This window comes from Poecilia formosa, unplaced genomic scaffold (assembly GCF_000485575.1).
Source record: "Poecilia formosa unplaced genomic scaffold, Poecilia_formosa-5.1.2 Scaffold6, whole genome shotgun sequence".
In the NCBI taxonomy this organism is placed as follows: Eukaryota; Metazoa; Chordata; class Actinopteri; order Cyprinodontiformes; family Poeciliidae; genus Poecilia; species Poecilia formosa.
In genome coordinates, this window is record NW_006799945.1 from 2,849,251 (window position 1) to 2,870,461 (window position 21,211).

The 21,211-nt window shown below is 38.2% G+C and overlaps 2 protein-coding genes and 1 long non-coding RNA gene across 4 annotated transcripts; all 3 read right to left on the minus strand.

Moving 5' to 3' along the window:
• Positions 1-289: 289 nt before the first annotated feature.
• Positions 290-6,818, minus strand: loxa (lysyl oxidase a). 2 transcript variants are annotated; one of them, XM_007567275.2, is made up of 7 exons: positions 5,993-6,816; positions 4,473-4,581; positions 3,829-3,960; positions 2,009-2,165; positions 1,134-1,229; positions 928-1,043; positions 290-836 (listed from the first exon to the last, which is right to left on the minus strand). In XM_007567275.2, the coding sequence occupies exons 1-7, from the start codon at positions 6,612-6,614 to the stop codon at positions 830-832; spliced, it is 1,239 nt and encodes a 412-aa protein (XP_007567337.1). In that variant the 5' UTR covers positions 6,615-6,816; the 3' UTR covers positions 290-829. The 2 variants fall into 2 exon arrangements, with proteins under 2 accessions (XP_007567337.1, XP_007567347.1); XM_007567285.2 differs by lacking the exon at positions 290-836 and having other exon boundaries at positions 924-1,043; positions 5,993-6,818.
• Positions 6,819-15,701: 8,883 nt separating this feature from the next.
• LOC103148492 (uncharacterized) lies at positions 15,702-16,897 on the minus strand. Its single transcript, XR_477358.2, has 3 exons — positions 16,839-16,897; positions 16,580-16,729; positions 15,702-16,409 (listed from the first exon to the last, which is right to left on the minus strand). It is a non-coding gene; the product is annotated as an uncharacterized LOC103148492 (long non-coding RNA).
• Positions 16,898-17,311: 414 nt separating this feature from the next.
• On the minus strand, positions 17,312-20,704 carry LOC103148498 (protein-lysine 6-oxidase-like). Its single transcript, XM_007567304.2, has 3 exons — positions 19,876-20,704; positions 18,356-18,464; positions 17,312-17,843 (listed from the first exon to the last, which is right to left on the minus strand). The coding sequence occupies exons 1-3, from the start codon at positions 20,495-20,497 to the stop codon at positions 17,708-17,710; spliced, it is 867 nt and encodes a 288-aa protein (XP_007567366.1). The 5' UTR covers positions 20,498-20,704; the 3' UTR covers positions 17,312-17,707.
• Positions 20,705-21,211: the final 507 nt, after the last annotated feature.

Here is a 21,211-nt window from a genome sequence, read left to right on the forward strand (position 1 = left end):
CAACAACTAAAAGTAATCGTAACAATAGTAATATAAAAATGTCATTTAGTGATAAATTGTTTAACAAATAATAAAAATAATAAAAAACATTAATAATGTTTATGTAGATAAACTGATTAGCAAAAACCTATTGCTTCACTTTCAGTAATCATTGACTGTTATTTCACTCAGCAGTCACAGGACGTTTGCCAACACATGAAGAAACTAATCTGTTTTTTCTTCTTTTTGATTGCATGCAGTTTATTAAAACAGAACAAAAACGGTTAAAAATAAACACATAAAGAACCAAAACATTCAAGACAATATCTGCCAAATTTATTTAAGAAAGATCCATCAAAAGCTTTGGAATAAAGAATTTTTCTGCTGCATATAAATATAATAAATGCATTTTCCTTTTAGATAGCCATTTTACTTTTTGATGCATTGAGTAAGGGACTAAATGAAAGCAGATTCAATGTGGAAATCCCTGAAGAGAAAAGCCCAAAAAGAAGGAGAAGATACAATGACTAAGCACTGAAGGGTATTCTGTTGTTAAGCTCTTAAATATAGCAGATTTATTTAAGTGTCTTACAATAAAGGCATACGGGATACGAGAGAGGGAGAAAAAGTATAAGAGAGTTTTTTTTCCTCATAAAGCAAGGAGGATTCAATGTAATCTTGTGCCATAATATCTGATGGTTATGTTTACTTTTTTTCTAAATTTTTTATTCTAAAATAAAAGTATGTCACATATTATCATCTTTTACACATCCCCTGTTGATCTCCGTCCTCTTCAAAGTCATTCACAGAGGAAACTTGCTGAATATCAGTGGATCATCACTGCTGTAACTTAATATCTGAAAAATACAGAAACAAAAGGAGCATGTGAATTAAAAGAGAACACAATCTTCAAAAAAAAAAAAAAGTCACTTCATCCATGATACTTACGGCGACATGTGGCACCCGGACACGTAGGCATAGTTGCCGGTGTAACGTACGTCACACCGCACTATGTTGTTGGAGTAGTCCGACTCTTCAACTTGATAGGAAGGATTTACACTGATCTGTGCACAACAAACATTACGAAACAAAGACGTATCAGCAACGTCATTAACTGGAGACTCTAGAACGAAATGTGCCTGTCTGGCACAAACCTTGAGGGTATATTGTCCAGGCTGCACATCTGTGATGTCGATCCACTGACAGTCGATGTCTGCGTTGTAGGTGTCATAGCATCCTGGGCTCAGACCCTGCACATCAAACAGTATCCACATTCAACAATAATATGATAAATAATGTGCAGATCTTTCACATCATTAATGCTAAAGGTAATTTCTAGCTATTCTAAAGTGTGTTACTGCTTTATTGTACTTAAAAGAACAACAATTACAAAACAACCTACATTTCTAAATTATTTGAGTTGAAATCAAATAATGAATCAGGAAATAGGGGACATAGCACAAAAGTCGTTTAGGCCAAAACTTCCTTCTTACCATCTCTCTTATCATATATGGATGTTATTAAAGTTGAGATTATACGTAATTTTTGATTGAGAAGTTTTTAATTAAACTCAACTTCTGAACCATGATGCCGGTGCACCGGTCTAGTGTTCAGCCGTAAAATCTTGGTTTTAATCCAAGTATTTTTCACCCTTTAAAATATATTTTCATAGAGAAAGAGACTGTATTTACTGCAGTAGCTTCCTTTTTATCTGTTTCATGGGAAGGAATCCCAGAGATCCCAACACTAAGGGAAGTTACATAAAATAAAAGTGTATTGTAAATTAAAGGTTGTCACTTCATCAACATCAAGACCTGACAGAACAGAAAGGCTTCTAGTGAAATGGCATTTCACTAAGAGACAAAAGTGACAGGACAAGCTTGTTATTTTAATATATTTAACCCCCTAAAACTGAGGTATGGACTTTTAAATGAGCGTAGCATGGATTCTGGAAACACTCATAAGTGTCACAGTTTTGTTCTACGTCTAAATGTGCATTCATTAAAAAAACTGGAACTTATTTTGAGACCTGTGTGTGTGATGTGCAGGCGTATCTCCGGTAGTATCCGTAGTCACAGGAAGTGTCTTCCAAGCAGAAGCTAGCCTTGTGGCCCTCTGCCACCGACCGCTGAGTAGAGGAGTCCAGCAGCTCATAGTGGCTGAACTCGTCCATGCTGTGGTAGTGCCTGTCGATCATCAGCAAAACACACAGGTCAGAGAATAAACTGTTTCTGCAACCACTGGACACCAGGTATAAATTCCCCAACGTCACGGGTGATAATTCAATTTTCAATATACACAGTTATGTGATCTTGTGCAGAACGACATCTGGTTTAACTCTGCTGTCTCTTAAGAAAACAGTCTGGCCTCTAACTGCACTTGACTTTCAAAACACAGACAAAAAATCTATGCAGACCACATCAACAGTTTGCTGGATCGTAGCCAGAAGGGCTCCATATCTGGAACCAACCCAGTCGACCTCTCGCTTCACAGCATAACTATGGAGTGAGGTAGTTTCAGGAGAAACTGAAGTAGGACTTTTACAGTAATCCCAGTGAAAGATCTGAAAGATCAGCACGATCCCCTTTGGAAGCCTTAAACTCTACATCTTATTGTATTTATCCACATAAATCTTTTTGTTGATCATGAATCAAACACTGTAGCTCTGTTTAAGTTTATTAACTTCATCTCATAAAGAAATATGGACAGCTATTGATCGCATTTGAATTGGACATGTATCGCATATGAGTTGCATTCCAAAAGAATCCGACCTGTGCTGTTCAGACTGCCATGAAAAGATCAGATACAGGTCATATTATGTAAAAAAAAAAATCTGAATTGGGACACTTCAGGCTGCAGTGTGAACACAGCCAAAAAATTTCAAAGTTGCTGTGGTTTACCATAATAACAAAAAGAAAATGTAGTCATCAGCATATACTGTGAAAGCATTCTTTCTGTGTTTCAATAACCTCTAATATACTTTTGTCATAAAATTGAATCAAACTACCATGCAGTCAACATGGTGTATTCATACCATCAATTCCTACTGATGCACATTTAACACAAACAAGGATCATGATGGAGGAACTTTGCAGCATTCTAGTGTTTAGAGTTATGGCCAATAAACCCCATTTTAGCAGATTTTGTACTAAACACCTTTTGTGCAATGTTAATGTTACCAAGATTTATTTAACTTAGAATCACTTTGATAGCAGAATGTAAATAATTTGTTTTCATGTGATTGTAAGTGAATTCAGGCTCCACTGGGTTAAAACAGTAAAGGAAGAACAGTCAGAATTTCTTTTTAATAATTCCGATTAAGAAGATTTGTGACTCAGTGCGAAGAGTGGTCATAGTTTGATTCACCCTCTGCAACATGATGATTTTATTATCTATATATCAATGTGTTTGTGTTCTGATAAGTGATTATGTGTTTGTGTTCTGATAAGTGATTTTGAGTCATTGTGTAAAGGCGCTTTCATTGGCCATTATGTGTAAGAAATGCTGTATAAATTGAAAACATCTAAGGAATGTAAAAAAAACAACTGTATTTAGTATTTAATACATAACAGGATTGTGTTTTCTTGACCACACTGAATTTTTAATGACTTTCACAAACTTTTTAAAGTTCTGTCAGTTTTCCACTTGGTTAAAATAAGCAGATTTATGAAGTGAGAGAACACAATAGGGGGTGGGAACAGTTTACAGGCTGACTCACAAAGGCAGAGAAAAAGCAGCAAAACCAAAATCCACCCAAACTGGAGGAGAAATAAAAAAATAAAAAAAAAAGATTATGAAATGTTTGTGTGATGATGAGGTGGACAGCGTGGACGTAAACTTTCTACTCACTGGTGGCAGCTGTGCCACTCCCAGGAGTAGCGTGGCCTGCTGGGGAGGAAGTCAGCTGTGCCTTGGTTCTTGACTTTCTGAGGAAACCTCAGCAGCACTCTGGTGTCGTAGTCTCTCGCTCGATAGGCTGAGCTGCAGGCACAGAGCAAAGAAAACAGATGTGATTGAAGGGACAGAAAATACCTTCTTATGTAGACGGTGACATCACCACTGATGTTTTCCCTGCTTCATCTCTTCCTCAGAGTGGAGCAGACTCTCAGGGTCCAAACTGAAACCAAGTCTGCCAAGGTGTGTGTGAATGCGTGGGTGTGTGTGTGCGTGTAAATGCAGGGTGGAAAAAATCCTTCAGAGGCGCTCGGTTGTTTGGGTTAGTCCACGATAATGTGTTTACCATTCAGGCTTTCTCTCTGAGGACAGGCTATGATTAAACTTTTACAGAAATCCACCAACTCCACCTCCTTTCTCCACCATCAGCTGCAGGAATCACTTAATTTTAACTCATCTCATCGCTTCAGCTGAGCAGTCCTTCCTTACAAACACTTAGGTGGTTGTTATGGCTCAGAGCTCCCTGATTCACACTCAGACAAGGCTGCAACTCCCACTCTTACTTTTTTTTTTCTCTCCTCATACACGAGTCTCAATACCTTGACAAACAGTTTTCCTCAGCTGCACATCTCAGATTGTACATTGGTGCTCTTTGGACATAAGCAGAGGCTTGAATGTAGTATGGATCTGGCACAAGATCAGGAAGACCTACAACACAATATGAAAATAGATTGAAATTATTGATCAATAACACAGATCAAGTTGATAGAGGGTTAATGCCAGCTTGAAAAATGAAAAAAGAAAAAAAAAATGAGGGTGCTACACTTTTGTCCTTAATATTTCTTACTTTTTAAATGAGCATCTTAATGTACCTACTATCAAAATGAGATAAATCTTAATATATTGGTAACAAATGCTATCTAAACATTTAGATTATAGTGACAGTGAAACTTTTGGTTCAGTCATTCGAAATATTTGTTGTTTAGCACGGAATGCCTGATATGTTTATATTGGCTGTAATGTGAATAATTATATTTAACTTTAGTGACAGCTAAGAATTAGCATAAAATTTGTGGTTGAAAACGTCTCTGTGTTGTAACTAGCTTAGCGACAACGCTAAAGTAAAACTTGTAAGATGAGCTTCTAAACTTTGAGCCACTTTCTTACTTCCGTTTTCTAGGAGATTTTTAATAAGCCACTTAAGTTTTCATCCAGCTTTAACTTGATATGCTTTAGCTTGAAATAAAGATATTATTAGCAAGCTTCACTATTAGCTTGCTAATAATGAAGCTTAGCAAGTGAAGCTTGCTAATACCTTGGAACAACACATCTTAGCTGTAGTTGTCAGGGGGAAAAAAATTTACATTTCATATGATCAATTTTTAAAATTTGCACAAAGTTTTTAAGTAATTTAGTGACAGTGCCAACTTTAAAGTCAGACCTTAGCTGAGCTTTTCAACCCTGTAGCTGTTGTTGCCAATGAATGCCACAACTTAACTGTGGTTGACATGGACAAAAAAAATTACCTTCCACCTTCTTGTAAAAGTTCCTATCCAGCCTGTTGTTATAGTGCTAATGCTAAAGCCAAAGTCTATAGCAAGCTGAGTTTCATTACCCCAAAGTAGTATTTACCAACGAACTGTCTACATTTATATAAATGCCATTTTGTTAGAATATAGCTAAAGTCATTACCAATGAACAGCACATATTAACTCTGGTGGGAAAAAAAGTTTCTACCGACCATGTTAGAATTTTTTTTTTCCCACAAATGTTCATGTCCAGATCGAAAACAGTTTTTGGGATTTTTTTCTTTGTTTGATCTGAAGACAAAGCAGATTCGTATATTAGCCATTCTTGTAAATAATTGAGAGAGAAAACTTAATGGAATTGGCTGCATTTTACCTGTTAATTAGTACATAGTTTATACATAAACAAATCTACTAAAATAAATTTATTTGCTGGACTCATTTCATTGGTCAAATTGGTTTTTTTTTCAGTGAATAAAGGTGGAGACACTTTTGATGAACAGATGCTGTGCTGACGGTCATTACAAAACACCCCTTTCTGCCAAGCACCGACACATTTATTCATGCGTGAAGAGCGCCTTCTTCATTCTTACCATACTGATGATACCTTGTACCATATCCGGGTCTTGACCTCGGTCTTGGCCTCTCGTAAACATCATAATGATTGTAATATGGGTTGTCAAAGTCGATGGACTTGTAAGGATCGTACGGATCATCACCGACCATCATGTCACTGGCTCTGGGTAGAGGCGGGCTGACATTGACTTCCCGGGTGTCGTTGACAGTGCGGTTCCCCTGCGCCCCGGTGCTCCCTGCGGGTCGTTCCCGGTGAAGATGCTCCCGATGTTCTTGCCCTCTCACAAGCGTAAGGAGGCTGCGGGGCGGCTGCTGCTGCTGCTGCTGCTGCTGCTGCGGCTGACTCCGGGCTTCCTGATGTCTCACGTCCGCATCCTTGATGATGGTGACAGGTCGCGCCTGCTCTTGTTCCTGCGCTGCGCCCCTGCGCTTCGGCGGCACGTACTCCGAGCCTTGGCTTAAAAGGCTGAAAACCTTTCCGTTGTGAGACCACTGCAGCGTCTGCCGAAAAGCACCTCTTTGGTCATTTCTTGGTTGAGCTCCCGGGTTTCTCTGGGAGCTAGCAATTTGCAGGAGCACAACAAATAAACAGAAGCATGCGTAAAAAGTGCTAAATGCGCCAAACACGCGCCTTCCCATTATAAATTTAACGAAATCTGTCAAATATGGAAAGAATGCTATTATGAGGACCAAATATCCTAAATTTGAGCAGCAGTCTTCATGTCTCAGTCTAAAGGACGTTCAAAGAGCAGAGAAAGTGAAAAGCTAAATTTTAGTGTTTCCTTGTGATCTCATATTGCTTTTCTGCAGCCTGGACATGCATAAGATGATGATGATTATAAGGAGGAGGAGTTCAGCATTTGGAGGAGTTTAGGATCTTGTTATACAAGTCTGCTGCTGCTCATGTAACGACAGTGACGTGTGATCATTACCAACCAAAATTGCACAATCTGAGGATGCCAAATGAGCGTTGGTAACAAGCAGTGAAACAGAAAAGAGTGGAATCGAGGCTAATATTACTGCGCCCTGCGAATTTTTTATTTTATTTTATTTTTTACTCAATTTTGTTATTTTACAACTACAGACTCGTAGTATATTGAAATTGTCTGTGACAGAGCAACACAAAATAGTGCATGACTGCGTGGAAGGGAAAGGCTTGCATGGCTTTAATTTTCTTACAAATAAACAGCGCTCTCAATATGGGTAGTTGCAAAGAGGCAACTACTTAGGGCCCCGAGCAAAAGGGGACCCCTGAGGACGGAGGTGTTGATCTCAGTGGATAATACAGTGAAACTAATGAAAACAGTTCAACAAAGCCCGTCATACAGCCTCACAAGTCGATTCCTCTGAAAGAATCCCTAGTAGAGAGGTTCCTCCACGGCATTCCTGAAGTGGCGAAATGCAACGACAATAAGAAACACTGAGCCCAACCAAATGACTGGCGTATTCGCGGTACCCCTTTAAGTGAAAGTGGGCCCCGTACAGCTCATTCGCTGTGAAACAAGTGCCGACAGACACCAAACAAATAGCGGGACACCTTTAAAAAATATGAAAAGCACATACGTCTGGATTTTCAAAAAGACTACGAAAAAATAAATAAAACGAAAAACGAAAACGAGACAGTGAAAAAGACAGATATACTCTCAAGTAAAACCGACTCAGAATTTAACACAAATATTAACTACTAAATGTGTGGCAGGTTTCAATATCGATAAATTCACATAAATCTAAAAGCTATTTTGATTTAGAAAACATGGAAGAAATTATGGAAATATTATGAAACATAAATTACATATACAACCATATAAACTTTTCACAAATGATAGATAATAAAAAGCAGCCTATATTAAGTGATATGCTTTGCAGCAGCGATGGGGAAAGGCTCCCCTCAGCCCGCAAACTGGAGAATGTGCCGCTAATCACCGCAGCTCCATCATACGTTTGGGCAATTAGTTTATTTTTCAGTCCAAACGACCGGAGCTTTTCTTTCAGGAGCTTTTCAAATCCCTCTGCGGACCTGCAGGGAAAAAAGCCAGGGATCTCTCCACTGTACCTGAGCACAGTGACACACTGCCGCAACAAAAGACACTTCTAAAATGTCAAAGTTTTTTGTTGATAAACCTCTAAAATGCAATCGAGCAGCTCTTTTTTCGGTGTGGCCTCAGAGGTCTATTTAGCCACCTGTGTATTTGACTGGTGAGCTGACTGGCTAAAAAAAAGAAAACTGATTTACCAGAAAAAGAAACACACCCGAGTGTCGCTGAATGAGCCCATTCAACGACGAGGAAGAGTCACAGCAGCATAGGTAAAAAACAAACAACAACAACAACAACAACAACAACAAAACAATTATATATGGAGGGGGGTGGAAATCTCATCTTGCACAGGAAACAAACGTGTATGCCTATTTTCACTTCTGGTAAACAATCGAAAGGAGAACGTAATGCTAAAATGGATTTAGTTTTCTACATCAAAAGGCAACTGAGGATAAAACAGGAAAGGTCACATCACCTGTTAGGGAGTATTTCAGATATTTAAGAAAAAAAAACCTCTAATCAATAACTAGCAATATTGACTGACATGAAATGCTTATTCTGATAAGTTTCTCAGCCATATGTCCAGACCTATATGCTTTAATTAAATTACAGAATATCACATAACCACTTTATTAAGTGGTTATGTGACTGTGCTGCTAGTTTCCTTCCTAGCAGCACAGTCAACATTTGTTTTATTTTCTAATTTTAAAATGTTTTTTTGTTATAGCAGTTGGATATTATTTTCACAGCACTTTAAATCTTAACAGTTGGGATTTCTTGTATAAACTGTGACTGATAATGAGTCAGCTAGTCAGAATTGGTAGGAAGGTAGGTGGAGATAAACACAGGGCAATTTCAGACAAAAACCTGCTAGAGGCTGCAAAATACTAGAAACTCGGGCGAAAGTTTAAATTATTCCCAATTGAGGTTGTAGCAAGACAAAATCTGAAAAGCTAAGAGGGTAGGAAACTTCTTGCTAGGCGCTGAACGTCATTTATTTTCAAGAATGATTCTTGATACGTCTGCCTTTTATATGGTGCAGCAACACTCCTCCTCAGAAACATAACCTGAGCTTTCCAATATTTCCAGAAACCCATCTCCCACAAACCCACTGTCCTCTAGAGCCTCTTCTTCATCAGTGCTTTCCTGACGACGTGGAATCCACACTGACTAACAATCTTCTACAAAGTCATAATTAGTCATTTCTAGGTGAAAGGGAAGGGAAAAAGGGGAGTCTGCAGATATCTCAGCCTCTGCTTGTTGGCAGACTACTGACCCACATCTCGTCCCCTGATGAATTAGACTCATTTGCTGTTGGCAGGTCTGATCCCAGCCTTCCTGGTATAACTCCAGATGCGTAATGCATAGGTTGGGAAACTTCATCCAAGGTTTTCATTTTACTGTGTGCAGGAAACCAGGGCATTTTTTTTCTAGCATCTGCAGCGCGGACCACACTATGGTTGCTGCTAAACCACAGCAACTTGTCACGTGGATTTCACAGCTTCACACAACAAAATGCTACTTTAAAGGGGAAAAAAACAAAATTATGTTTGTCCAAAATACCACTACTAGAGGGTAAATTTAGTATACTTTACATTTTAAACAAAAGATAGCTTATAGTTTTATAATTGGTTTTAAATCTTGATGTGATTTTTTTCCAGAAGGGAACAGAAAAGGAAACATTTAACCACTAAAGTCTTCACTGTGTGAAAGTTGGGCAGTGAATAATGTACAGTGTTTATATCAAGTAGACAGGATGTTTTACCTCATCAGGGCGCTGCAAGCCTTTCCTTCCCCAAAAATGATCATAAACACTGGCTTAGACAAGTGTTTATGGTGGAGTGTACAGTATATATATATATATATATATATACACACACACAGTATACTGCAAAGATAAAGGATTATTTTTACTTTCATTCTTAAAAATTGTCTTGATAAACAGTTTAGGTTTTCTGCAACTCCTTCCTAACTCTTTCAAGTTAGGATCTGAATAATGTGGATGCATATTCAGATCCTAACTTGATGGTTTTCAGAAAAAAAATAATAAAATAAAGTTGTGCATGGAAATTATTCAGGGATAAAAACTTAAGGAGTTGTATAAGCAGTGTTTTGCTCTGCCAAGTAGTTCTTTTTATCAATATTCAAAAATGATTGACTTAAAACAAGCTCCTATGTACTGCTGTAAGTTACTCTTAAGTTAATTTTGTCTTATTTAAAGTGTGCTTAGAACCTAGACAAAAATACTTGGTTGTGTTTTTGCAGTGTACAAATACGCCTGTATCCCAGATCGTTTCTGTAAGTGTTACTAAAATTAGGTCAGTTTCAGACATTTGCACAAGCTTTTGCTCAGGACTGCACAAGTTTAATCACTTTTTTCCCCTGTAATTGTATCTATGTGCTGAGAGTAGCTCCTTGATTCTACCATTTAGGCCTTAATGTTCTTCAATTATAGAAATATGACGAAATCATAATAGCAGCAGTTAAGCATTTTTAGTTTATTTCAGACATTCTTTGCTAACTTTTACACCTGGAAGTCACCCAGCAGCAGCTGAATCATTATTAACACTCTGAGGTAACAGAGGAGCTGCGAGGTGTTAAAGGCTTTGCTCAAGGGCGCCTGACTGAGGGAGGGGCAGTCTCTGCGTTTAGTTTTTTTTTTTTTTTTTTACTTCATACTTTCATATCATTCTCCTCTTTTTCTTTAATTTTAGTTTTGCAGAGTATTTTATCTGAACTCCAACGTGTTTGACTAGAAGAACGTAGTCCCTCTGTGGCAGATGAAAGGCAAAAACTAAGCAAACTAAAACAAACTACCTTGTAATCTGTGCCCTGGACAGATTTTCTGCATGGGACAAGCATTTAAATCATTCTGTAAATTACAGTTAAGGCAGTTGTATTGTTCTTGGAGGACACACCGTACCGCTGTCACATGACGTTCCTTCTCTTGCTTGTGTAAACAATGAGGACAAATCAGAGGCATAGAGCTCCAAGAACAAATCCTCCCTGAACACTGCGGTGAAGTTCAGAATGCAAATTCTAGATGCTGAAAGATAAGGACGAAACCTAATGGTTTAAAGTTTCACACTTATTTAAGGAAAGCAATAACTTTAAGTATCAAGAAAGAAACAAACAAGTAAAGAAGAATTTGTAGCCTCATAAAAAATGATCTGTCCAGTCCCAGAAACCCCACCAGCACAAAAAAACCATCTGCTCTTTCGCAAATGTTTCCTGTTTTGTCACACAGTTCTTCTGCTCACAGTTTTATATTTTTCCAGCGTATAACTCCCCAGGATGCTTCTTTGTTTTGGCTGGCATGCAGTTATACTTCAGCTTTGAGGATGACTGACATGGCTCGACTCTGCATACCAAAAGTTCCTCCAGAGACTGAAAAACATGTGCTTCATGATCAAATCCGTCCTCTTCCCCAAGACTCCAGACGGTCAGAACCAGCTGTTCTGGGTCATTCACTTGTTTTGTGAGTAATTCATTGAACTTTTTCCATGTCAGAGCCCCTTCTTTAACTCTCACTTTGTGCCCTTCACTATTCGCTCACAAGATTCAGACACATCTGTAAGGGATTAGCACAATTCTTCAGACCACGTCGCTGGAATTCATTCCCGTTTCTGACTCTTTGGGCACGGGAACGAGCCATAAGGAATTTGAATAAATCGGAGATGAGGGAAAAGAAGGAAAAGCTGTGACTGTGCTGAAGACACGTGAGAAAGGAAGAGAAATCTTCACCGTGTATTTGAGCTAAATTTATTGTAAAACCAAAGTGTAAGCTGTTGAAGTCATTACTGAGTCAGCATACACCTATGTTACCCTGGAAAACCATTCCTGCTTCTTGAACTTTTTGTTTTACAACTTTTGTAAAACCTTAAGCTTTAGTGTTTGTTATTAGGGCTTTATGTGTCGGACTAAAACATAGTCTGCGGTGTACATTAGCATTTAGCCCTCTTTAATCTCAGTGTCCTTCAGAATTACTAAATAGCAGTGTATATTGGATTGTCAGGTTCAAAGCTGTTATTTAAAGATTTCAGAGGTTTGTTAGTGGTAATTAGTGAACAGCAGCATGTCGAAGAGCAAGGAGCACAGCAGGCGGGGCGAAGAAAACAGCCAGGAGGCCAATGGGGAGCCACACAGATCCAGAGATCAGGTAAGGAAATCTGCATGGAAACTGTTTGTCATGTGCTTCACAAATCTACCCTTGATGGAAGAGTAGCAAGCAAATAGCTATTGCTGAAGGAAAACCATAAACAGTCACATCTGCAATTCAAGGAAGTGGTTTCGATTCTGGTCTTCTTTCGTCTCCCTGCTCCAACAGCAGAGTCAAACCAGCGCATTACCTCCTCAGCCATTTGCTGCTGCAGAAGCCTGGCAATCATCCATTTATCTAAGCCAGATGTTAACATCTACTTCAGATACACAGTGAACATGTGGAAGAAGATGCTTAGGTTAGTTAATGTCAAATTAGCTCTTTCCAACCTGCATGCAAAGCCAACAAAGCCGTCACCTTGAACACCCCATCTCCACCTAAAACACGGTGGTGGCAGCATCATGCTATGTGGATGGTAGTGGATTGAACGAAATCATCTAAGAAAATCTGTTTGAGGATTAAACAGACTACAGAATAGAGGTTCACATTCGCTTTCCAGCAGGATAGAGAATTATCTAAATGTACATTTAAATCCATATTTAGATTATGGGTGTCTAATTCCAGTCCTAGAGGGTTGAAGTCCTGCCAGTCTTAAATGTGGCTTTGCTTCTACAATCCTGAACCAAATAATTAAATCAACAGAAGGGGCTCTCTGGAAATTCAGTGCACTCTGAGGTGGAAAATTAGCCGTTTGATTCAGATCCTGTTCACCATGACCAAAGCCTAGTCAAAGTCCAGAACTAAATCCAATTAAGATTGGAATTGTAAGACAAAAATTAAGGTTTTGCTTCTCGCTTCAGCTGAGCCCAGAAGACCTTGCTCAAACTTCAGTAGCTCTTTGAAAATGTATACCTTCTGCGTTTTTTTTTTGCAATGTTTTATCAATTTCAGCACATATAGGTTAAGCCCCCTTTGAAGTGAAACAGGACCACACACAGCCCTGAAACATCCGTGGCCCCTTCAGCTTCCTCTGATCTGCTTTACATGTGTTTCAAGCTTCGGTCTCAACATTCTGCTTCCTCTCTAACTCTGACCAGATTTACACTCCATCACTTCCTCCCAGTAGCTAATTTCTCCTCTCTCCATTCACATAAAGTTCAGCTGGAGCTCTATGACAAAAGCAGACAATCTAAATACTTTCTTGTGTGCTATGAATAACAGGTATCCATTACTGCAGACAAGCTGGGGGTTGAATAACACATAGACACACATACACTGTCTGGTGGACTACGTGGCAAACTGCATGCTTTCTTCAACCAAAAAGCTGTAGGCGGAGCACTTAATCATGACGCAGCCCAGCGAACTTTACATTGTGGGGTTATTCTTCCTCCTGTTGATCCCACATCCACAAAGAAGCAGGCACAGGCCCAGTTAATAACATATTCATAACAATAATAACAGTAAACGGCTAGTATAATTCATTCTGCTAAACATAAAAACTGAGTCTATGTTTCAATTCAGATTATCCATAATTAATTGTGGTTGGTATTCTGGAGTTATTTGCCTCTTGGGCAAAAAAAAATAATAAATAAATAATAATAATAATAATTGGCTTTTGTTCTACATATTAATTAGACACAAATTGACTTTAGAGACTATCTGGATAAAATTCAGATTTGTCTTTTTCGGCTTTTAGAATCCATAAACTCTTTAGGAATCAAATACCTTACAATCCCATCAAAACCTAGACTATGAACACACGTATCGCAATTTTTAAAACAGATTTTCATGTCAAAATCAGATTAGCTTCTTGTTCAATAACACCCATTACTCCCAGTGAGAAAGACTTTGCCTTCGCCTCTCTCTTGTGTAACTTTTGCATGTTTAAGCCCATGTCCACCTCTGTTTATACTGAACACACGACTGTCTTCTTCTCTTTGCAAACACATGCAGTCCAGGCAGTCTGGAAAATTAAAATTCACCCAGTTGCCAAATCTGGCTACTAAAGAAATTGGTCAGCTGAAGACAAAAGAAAGCATCACATTAGGTAATTTTTTTCTTCAGCTTATAAATAAAAGCGAGCATTTTGAAGCAATGCAAGCCTATTTTTTCATTTATTAATCTTTTCTTTTCTATTGTATAATGTAGGTTGAAGGATTCATTGTGTAACTGAAGTTTTTGAACATCAGTGAGGAGTTCAGTGATATTTTAAAATGTGGCAGAGGAACATTGGCTCCCTCTGTTGGTCACACTCTGATAACTTTGACTCCCACTTGAAAATAATTTCTTGCTGCAAATTAAAGCACCGGACCAATCAGAACGACTGAAGAAAAAGAGAAGATCATCCTATAAATTATAACATATAAGTAAAAAGAGTACTTCAGCTGAAGTATAAAGTAATCACATTATTTCTTCTTAACATTTTTTTTAAACTTTGGTTCAAATAGTCACGATTTAAATTTTTATACTTTACCTTGTATTGGTACTGTGTGTCAAACATATATTTTAAATTTTTCACTTAATATTTTTTAATACAATAATTTCACATTGACAAAAGAGCTGTATTTCTGAGGGAGAATGCAATTCAATATAAGACTACAGAATTGCAGTAAAACAAAAAATATTAGCAGACAAAACATAAAATATAACATTTTTAAGCTACCATGATTTGTATAGCATAGTCATAACTTAATACTGGTTAATCCAGTCAAAACTGACTCAGTGCTGATTTTTGTTTTAATGGACTATAAGCTATAACAGAGTTAAACAGATTCATTCAATAAAAACCCATGCTTATTTAGCTAAAACTAACAAAAATGTCTTATTATTACAATAAGTGAGGATACAGTTGTATGGTGTGTCTTTATCTGATCATCTGCTGCTGTGGCGAACCGATGTGAACAGATGCTGGAGGACCTTTGGGGCTGTGTGCCTGCACTGGATCACAGGGGAAATAAAAAAATGTGTCAGAAAGTTGAAAAAATGAAATGAGCAAAGTATTGTTTGCACATAATAATCAAAATTCCTATCGCCTCATAAAGTAACTAAATCTGAGCTGGGAAAAAATATACAAACTACTACAGAATCAACCACCTCATTGCTTAAAGGTTCTTCCACAGGATCCTGGAGGTCGACAAGGTCCAAGGGGTCATGGAGATCCTGTGCGTCCTGATTGTTCAGTTCATCTGTCTCAGCTGGTTTCTGTTTATGAAAAGGAAATAAATATCAAACATCTTTGGGTCTTAAACTATCCCAGCATTCTTTTGACAAAAAAATTAAATGATTTCAGCAATAAAGGTTACACTGACCTCTCCATCTTACAATCCTTAGTCATGGGTTAAAAATCCAATGAGCGTGGCAACCTTTATTAGCCCCAAACTGAGTAACTTTTTTATGTAATTTAGTGTGAAATTAAGCTGTTGCAATAAAAGATGGAATATATTTTGATGTTTTCTCTACATATTTTCAAAAAAATGTCCATTAATGTGCAAGGCAGTCAACTTTTAACATTTTCAGCTCCTTCGACTTTTAAAAATATAAGTTTTTACTTTAAAAATAAATTATCATTAAAAAAAAACTCATACAAAACAGTGATCGCTCAATTGCTTTATTGAATGCAATATTCAACATTAAATGTAAAACAACAAAGTTGCAGTAAAACAAAAATATGATCAGATAAATCATAACACAATATTTGAAGGTAAAAGATTTAATGCAAAACATGTTCATAAATTAATATTGGTTGATCCCATCAAAATTATCCTAATGTTGATTTTCTTTTTTGTAAAATAGACGCAGTTGTAACAGAGTCAAACACATTTGTTCAATTAAAACCCATTGGTATGAAGCCTAAAACTAACAAAAATGCCTTATTATTACAGTAAAGAGTAAAATGAGGATACAGTGGTATGGTGTGTCTTTATCTAGTCATCTGCTACTGCGAATGACTGACGTAAACAAATTTAAAAGCCCACAAGTCACTGGTGTTTTCTAATGGGAGGTTCATCCTGGAAAGAAAGTGTTTCTGTCCCATAGAGAAGAACAAATGTCCTGAGACGAAGACGTTGACGGCCAGCTTGACAATTTTCTTTGTAATCCCAGCTTTCTGCTCCGATGGAAGAAGTGCAGAGACAATGACTGAGGAATATAAACAGGTGTGTCTGAGTTCTGTGTTGGCTTGTTTTGTTTCTTTATGATGGAAACAAATGAGTCTCTCTGGGTATAGGCCGTCATCCCAGAACTGATGTTTGAATATCGGTGATCCTAGAGGACATCTGGCGCTGAATGGTCTTACTGGATCTGAGGAGAAACATACATTTTGTCAAAATGCTGAGAAGATGAAATGAGTAGAGTATTGCTTGCACATAATAATCAAAATTCATAAAGCAACCAAATCTGAGTTATGATAAAAAAAAAATATATATAAATGAACTGCTGTCTTTATGAATTTATTATTCAGAATCAACTACCTCATTGGTCTCAAGTTCCAGTGGATCTTGTGGATCCACAGGGTCCAGAGGATCCTGAAGGTCGGAAGGGTCCACAGGATCTACGGGATCCTGGAGATCCAGTGGGTCCTGCGGGTCCAGATTGTTCAGTTCATCTGTCTGGGTTGGGTTCTGTTTGTCAACAAGAAATAAACACCACACTAAGTGTTTGGATTTCAAAAGATCACATTATTCCTTTGACAATATGCGACATTATTTCAGTAATAAAGGTGAGACTGACCTCTCCGTCACTGGACCTCAAACAATCCTCAGGAAATCCTGAATCATCAAACATAATAANATCAATTCCTACTGATGCACATTTAACACAAACAAGGATCATGATGGGGGAACTTTGCAGCATTCTAGTGTTTAGAGTTATGGCCAATAAACCCCATTTTAGCAGATTTTGTACTAAACACCTTTTGTGCAATGTTAATGTTACCAAGATTTATTTAACTTAGAATCACTTTGATAGCAGAATGTAAAAAATTTGTTTTCATGTGATTGTAAGTGAATTCAGGCTCCACTGGGTTAAAACAGTAAAGGAAGAACAGTCAGAATTTTTTTTAATAATTCCGATTAAGAAGATTTGTGACTCAGTGCGAAGAGTGGTCATAGTTTGATTCACCCTCTGCAACATGATGATTTTATTATCTATATATCAATGTGTTTGTGTTCTGATAAGTGATTATGTGTTTGTGTTCTGATAAGTGATTTTGAGTCATTGTGTAAAGGCGCTTTCATTGGCCATTATGTGTAAGAAATGCTGTATAAATTGAAAACATCTAAGGAATGTAAAAAAAACAACTGTATTTAGTATTTAATACATAACAGGATTGTGTTTTCTTGACCACACTGAATTTTTAATGACTTTCACAAACTTTTTAAAGTTCTGTCAGTTTTCCACTTGGTTAAAATAAGCAGATTTATGAAGTGAGAGAACACAATAGGGGGTGGGAACAGTTTACAGGCTGACTCACAAAGGCAGAGAAAAAGCAGCAAAACCAAAATCCACCCAAACTGGAGGAGAAATAAAAAAATAAAAAAAAAAGATTATGAAATGTTTGTGTGATGATGAGGTGGACAGCGTGGACGTAAACTTTCTACTCACTGGTGGCAGCTGTGCCACTCCCAGGAGTAGCGTGGCCTGCTGGGGAGGAAGTCAGCTGTGCCTTGGTTCTTGACTTTCTGAGGAAACCTCAGCAGCACTCTGGTGTCGTAGTCTCTCGCTCGATAGGCTGAGCTGCAGGCACAGAGCAAAGAAAACAGATGTGATTGAAGGGACAGAAAATACCTTCTTATGTAGACGGTGACATCACCACTGATGTTTTCCCTGCTTCATCTCTTCCTCAGAGTGGAGCAGACTCTCAGGGTCCAAACTGAAACCAAGTCTGCCAAGGTGTGTGTGAATGCGTGGGTGTGTGTGTGCGTGTAAATGCAGGGTGGAAAAAATCCTTCAGAGGCGCTCGGTTGTTTGGGTTAGTCCACGATAATGTGTTTACCATTCAGGCTTTCTCTCTGAGGACAGGCTATGATTAAACTTTTACAGAAATCCACCAACTCCACCTCCTTTCTCCACCATCAGCTGCAGGAATCACTTAATTTTAACTCATCTCATCGCTTCAGCTGAGCAGTCCTTCCTTACAAACACTTAGGTGGTTGTTATGGCTCAGAGCTCCCTGATTCACACTCAGACAAGGCTGCAACTCCCACTCTTACTTTTTTTTTTCTCTCCTCATACACGAGTCTCAATACCTTGACAAACAGTTTTCCTCAGCTGCACATCTCAGATTGTACATTGGTGCTCTTTGGACATAAGCAGAGGCTTGAATGTAGTATGGATCTGGCACAAGATCAGGAAGACCTACAACACAATATGAAAATAGATTGAAATTATTGATCAATAACACAGATCAAGTTGATAGAGGGTTAATGCCAGCTTGAAAAATGAAAAAAGAAAAAAAAAATGAGGGTGCTACACTTTTGTCCTTAATATTTCTTACTTTTTAAATGAGCATCTTAATGTACCTACTATCAAAATGAGATAAATCTTAATATATTGGTAACAAATGCTATCTAAACATTTAGATTATAGTGACAGTGAAACTTTTGGTTCAGTCATTCGAAATATTTGTTGTTTAGCACGGAATGCCTGATATGTTTATATTGGCTGTAATGTGAATAATTATATTTAACTTTAGTGACAGCTAAGAATTAGCATAAAATTTGTGGTTGAAAACGTCTCTGTGTTGTAACTAGCTTAGCGACAACGCTAAAGTAAAACTTGTAAGATGAGCTTCTAAACTTTGAGCCACTTTCTTACTTCCGTTTTCTAGGAGATTTTTAATAAGCCACTTAAGTTTTCATCCAGCTTTAACTTGATATGCTTTAGCTTGAAATAAAGATATTATTAGCAAGCTTCACTATTAGCTTGCTAATAATGAAGCTTAGCAAGTGAAGCTTGCTAATACCTTGGAACAACACATCTTAGCTGTAGTTGTCAGGGGGAAAAAAATTTACATTTCATATGATCAATTTTTAAAATTTGCACAAAGTTTTTAAGTAATTTAGTGACAGTGCCAACTTTAAAGTCAGACCTTAGCTGAGCTTTTCAACCCTGTAGCTGTTGTTGCCAATGAATGCCACAACTTAACTGTGGTTGACATGGACAAAAAAAATTACCTTCCACCTTCTTGTAAAAGTTCCTATCCAGCCTGTTGTTATAGTGCTAATGCTAAAGCCAAAGTCTATAGCAAGCTGAGTTTCATTACCCCAAAGTAGTATTTACCAACGAACTGTCTACATTTATATAAATGCCATTTTGTTAGAATATAGCTAAAGTCATTACCAATGAACAGCACATATTAACTCTGGTGGGAAAAAAAGTTTCTACCGACCATGTTAGAATTTTTTTTTTCCCACAAATGTTCATGTCCAGATCGAAAACAGTTTTTGGGATTTTTTTCTTTGTTTGATCTGAAGACAAAGCAGATTCGTATATTAGCCATTCTTGTAAATAATTGAGAGAGAAAACTTAATGGAATTGGCTGCATTTTACCTGTTAATTAGTACATAGTTTATACATGAACAAATCTACTAAAATAAATTTATTTGCTGGACTCATTTCATTGGTCAAATTGTTTTTTTTTTCAGTGAATAAAGGTGGAGACACTTTTGATGAACAGATGCTGTGCTGACGGTCATTACAAAACACCCCTTTCTGCCAAGCACCGACACATTTATTCATGCGTGAAGAGCGCCTTCTTCATTCTTACCATACTGATGATACCTTGTACCATATCCGGGTCTTGACCTCGGTCTTGGCCTCTCGTAAACATCATAATGATTGTAATATGGGTTGTCAAAGTCGATGGACTTGTAAGGATCGTACGGATCATCACCGACCATCATGTCACTGGCTCTGGGTAGAGGCGGGCTGACATTGACTTCCCGGGTGTCGTTGACAGTGCGGTTCCCCTGCGCCCCGGTGCTCCCTGCGGGTCGTTCCCGGTGAAGATGCTCCCGATGTTCTTGCCCTCTCACAAGCGTAAGGAGGCTGCGGGGCGGCTGCTGCTGCTGCTGCTGCTGCTGCTGCGGCTGACTCCGGGCTTCCTGATGTCTCACGTCCGCATCCTTGATGATGGTGACAGGTCGCGCCTGCTCTTGTTCCTGCGCTGCGCCCCTGCGCTTCGGCGGCACGTACTCCGAGCCTTGGCTTAAAAGGCTGAAAACCTTTCCGTTGTGAGACCACTGCAGCGTCTGCCGAAAAGCACCTCTTTGGTCATTTCTTGGTTGAGCTCCCGGGTTTCTCTGGGAGCTAGCAATTTGCAGGAGCACAACAAATAAACAGAAGCATGCGTAAAAAGTGCTAAATGCGCCAAACACGCGCCTTCCCATTATAAATTTAACGAAATCTGTCAAATATGGAAAGAATGCTATTATGAGGACCAAATATCCTAAATTTGAGCAGCAGTCTTCATGTCTCAGTCTAAAGGACGTTCAAAGAGCAGAGAAAGTGAAAAGCTAAATTTTAGTGTTTCCTTGTGATCTCATATTGCTTTTCTGCAGCCTGGACATGCATAAGATGATGATGATTATAAGGAGGAGGAGTTCAGCATTTGGAGGAGTTTAGGATCTTGTTATACAAGTCTGCTGCTGCTCATGTAACGACAGTGACGTGTGATCATTACCAACCAAAATTGCACAATCTGAGGATGCCAAATGAGCGTTGGTAACAAGCAGTGAAACAGAAAAGAGTGGAATCGAGGCTAATATTACTGCGCCCTGCGAATTTTTTATTTTATTTTATTTTTTACTCAATTTTGTTATTTTACAACTACAGACTCGTAGTATATTGAAATTGTCTGTGACAGAGCAACACAAAATAGTGCATGACTGCGTGGAAGGGAAAGGCTTGCATGGCTTTAATTTTCTTACAAATAAACAGCGCTCTCAATATGGGTAGTTGCAAAGAGGCAACTACTTAGGGCCCCGAGCAAAAGGGGACCCCTGAGGACGGAGGTGTTGATCTCAGTGGATAATACAGTGAAACTAATGAAAACAGTTCAACAAAGCCCGTCATACAGCCTCACAAGTCGATTCCTCTGAAAG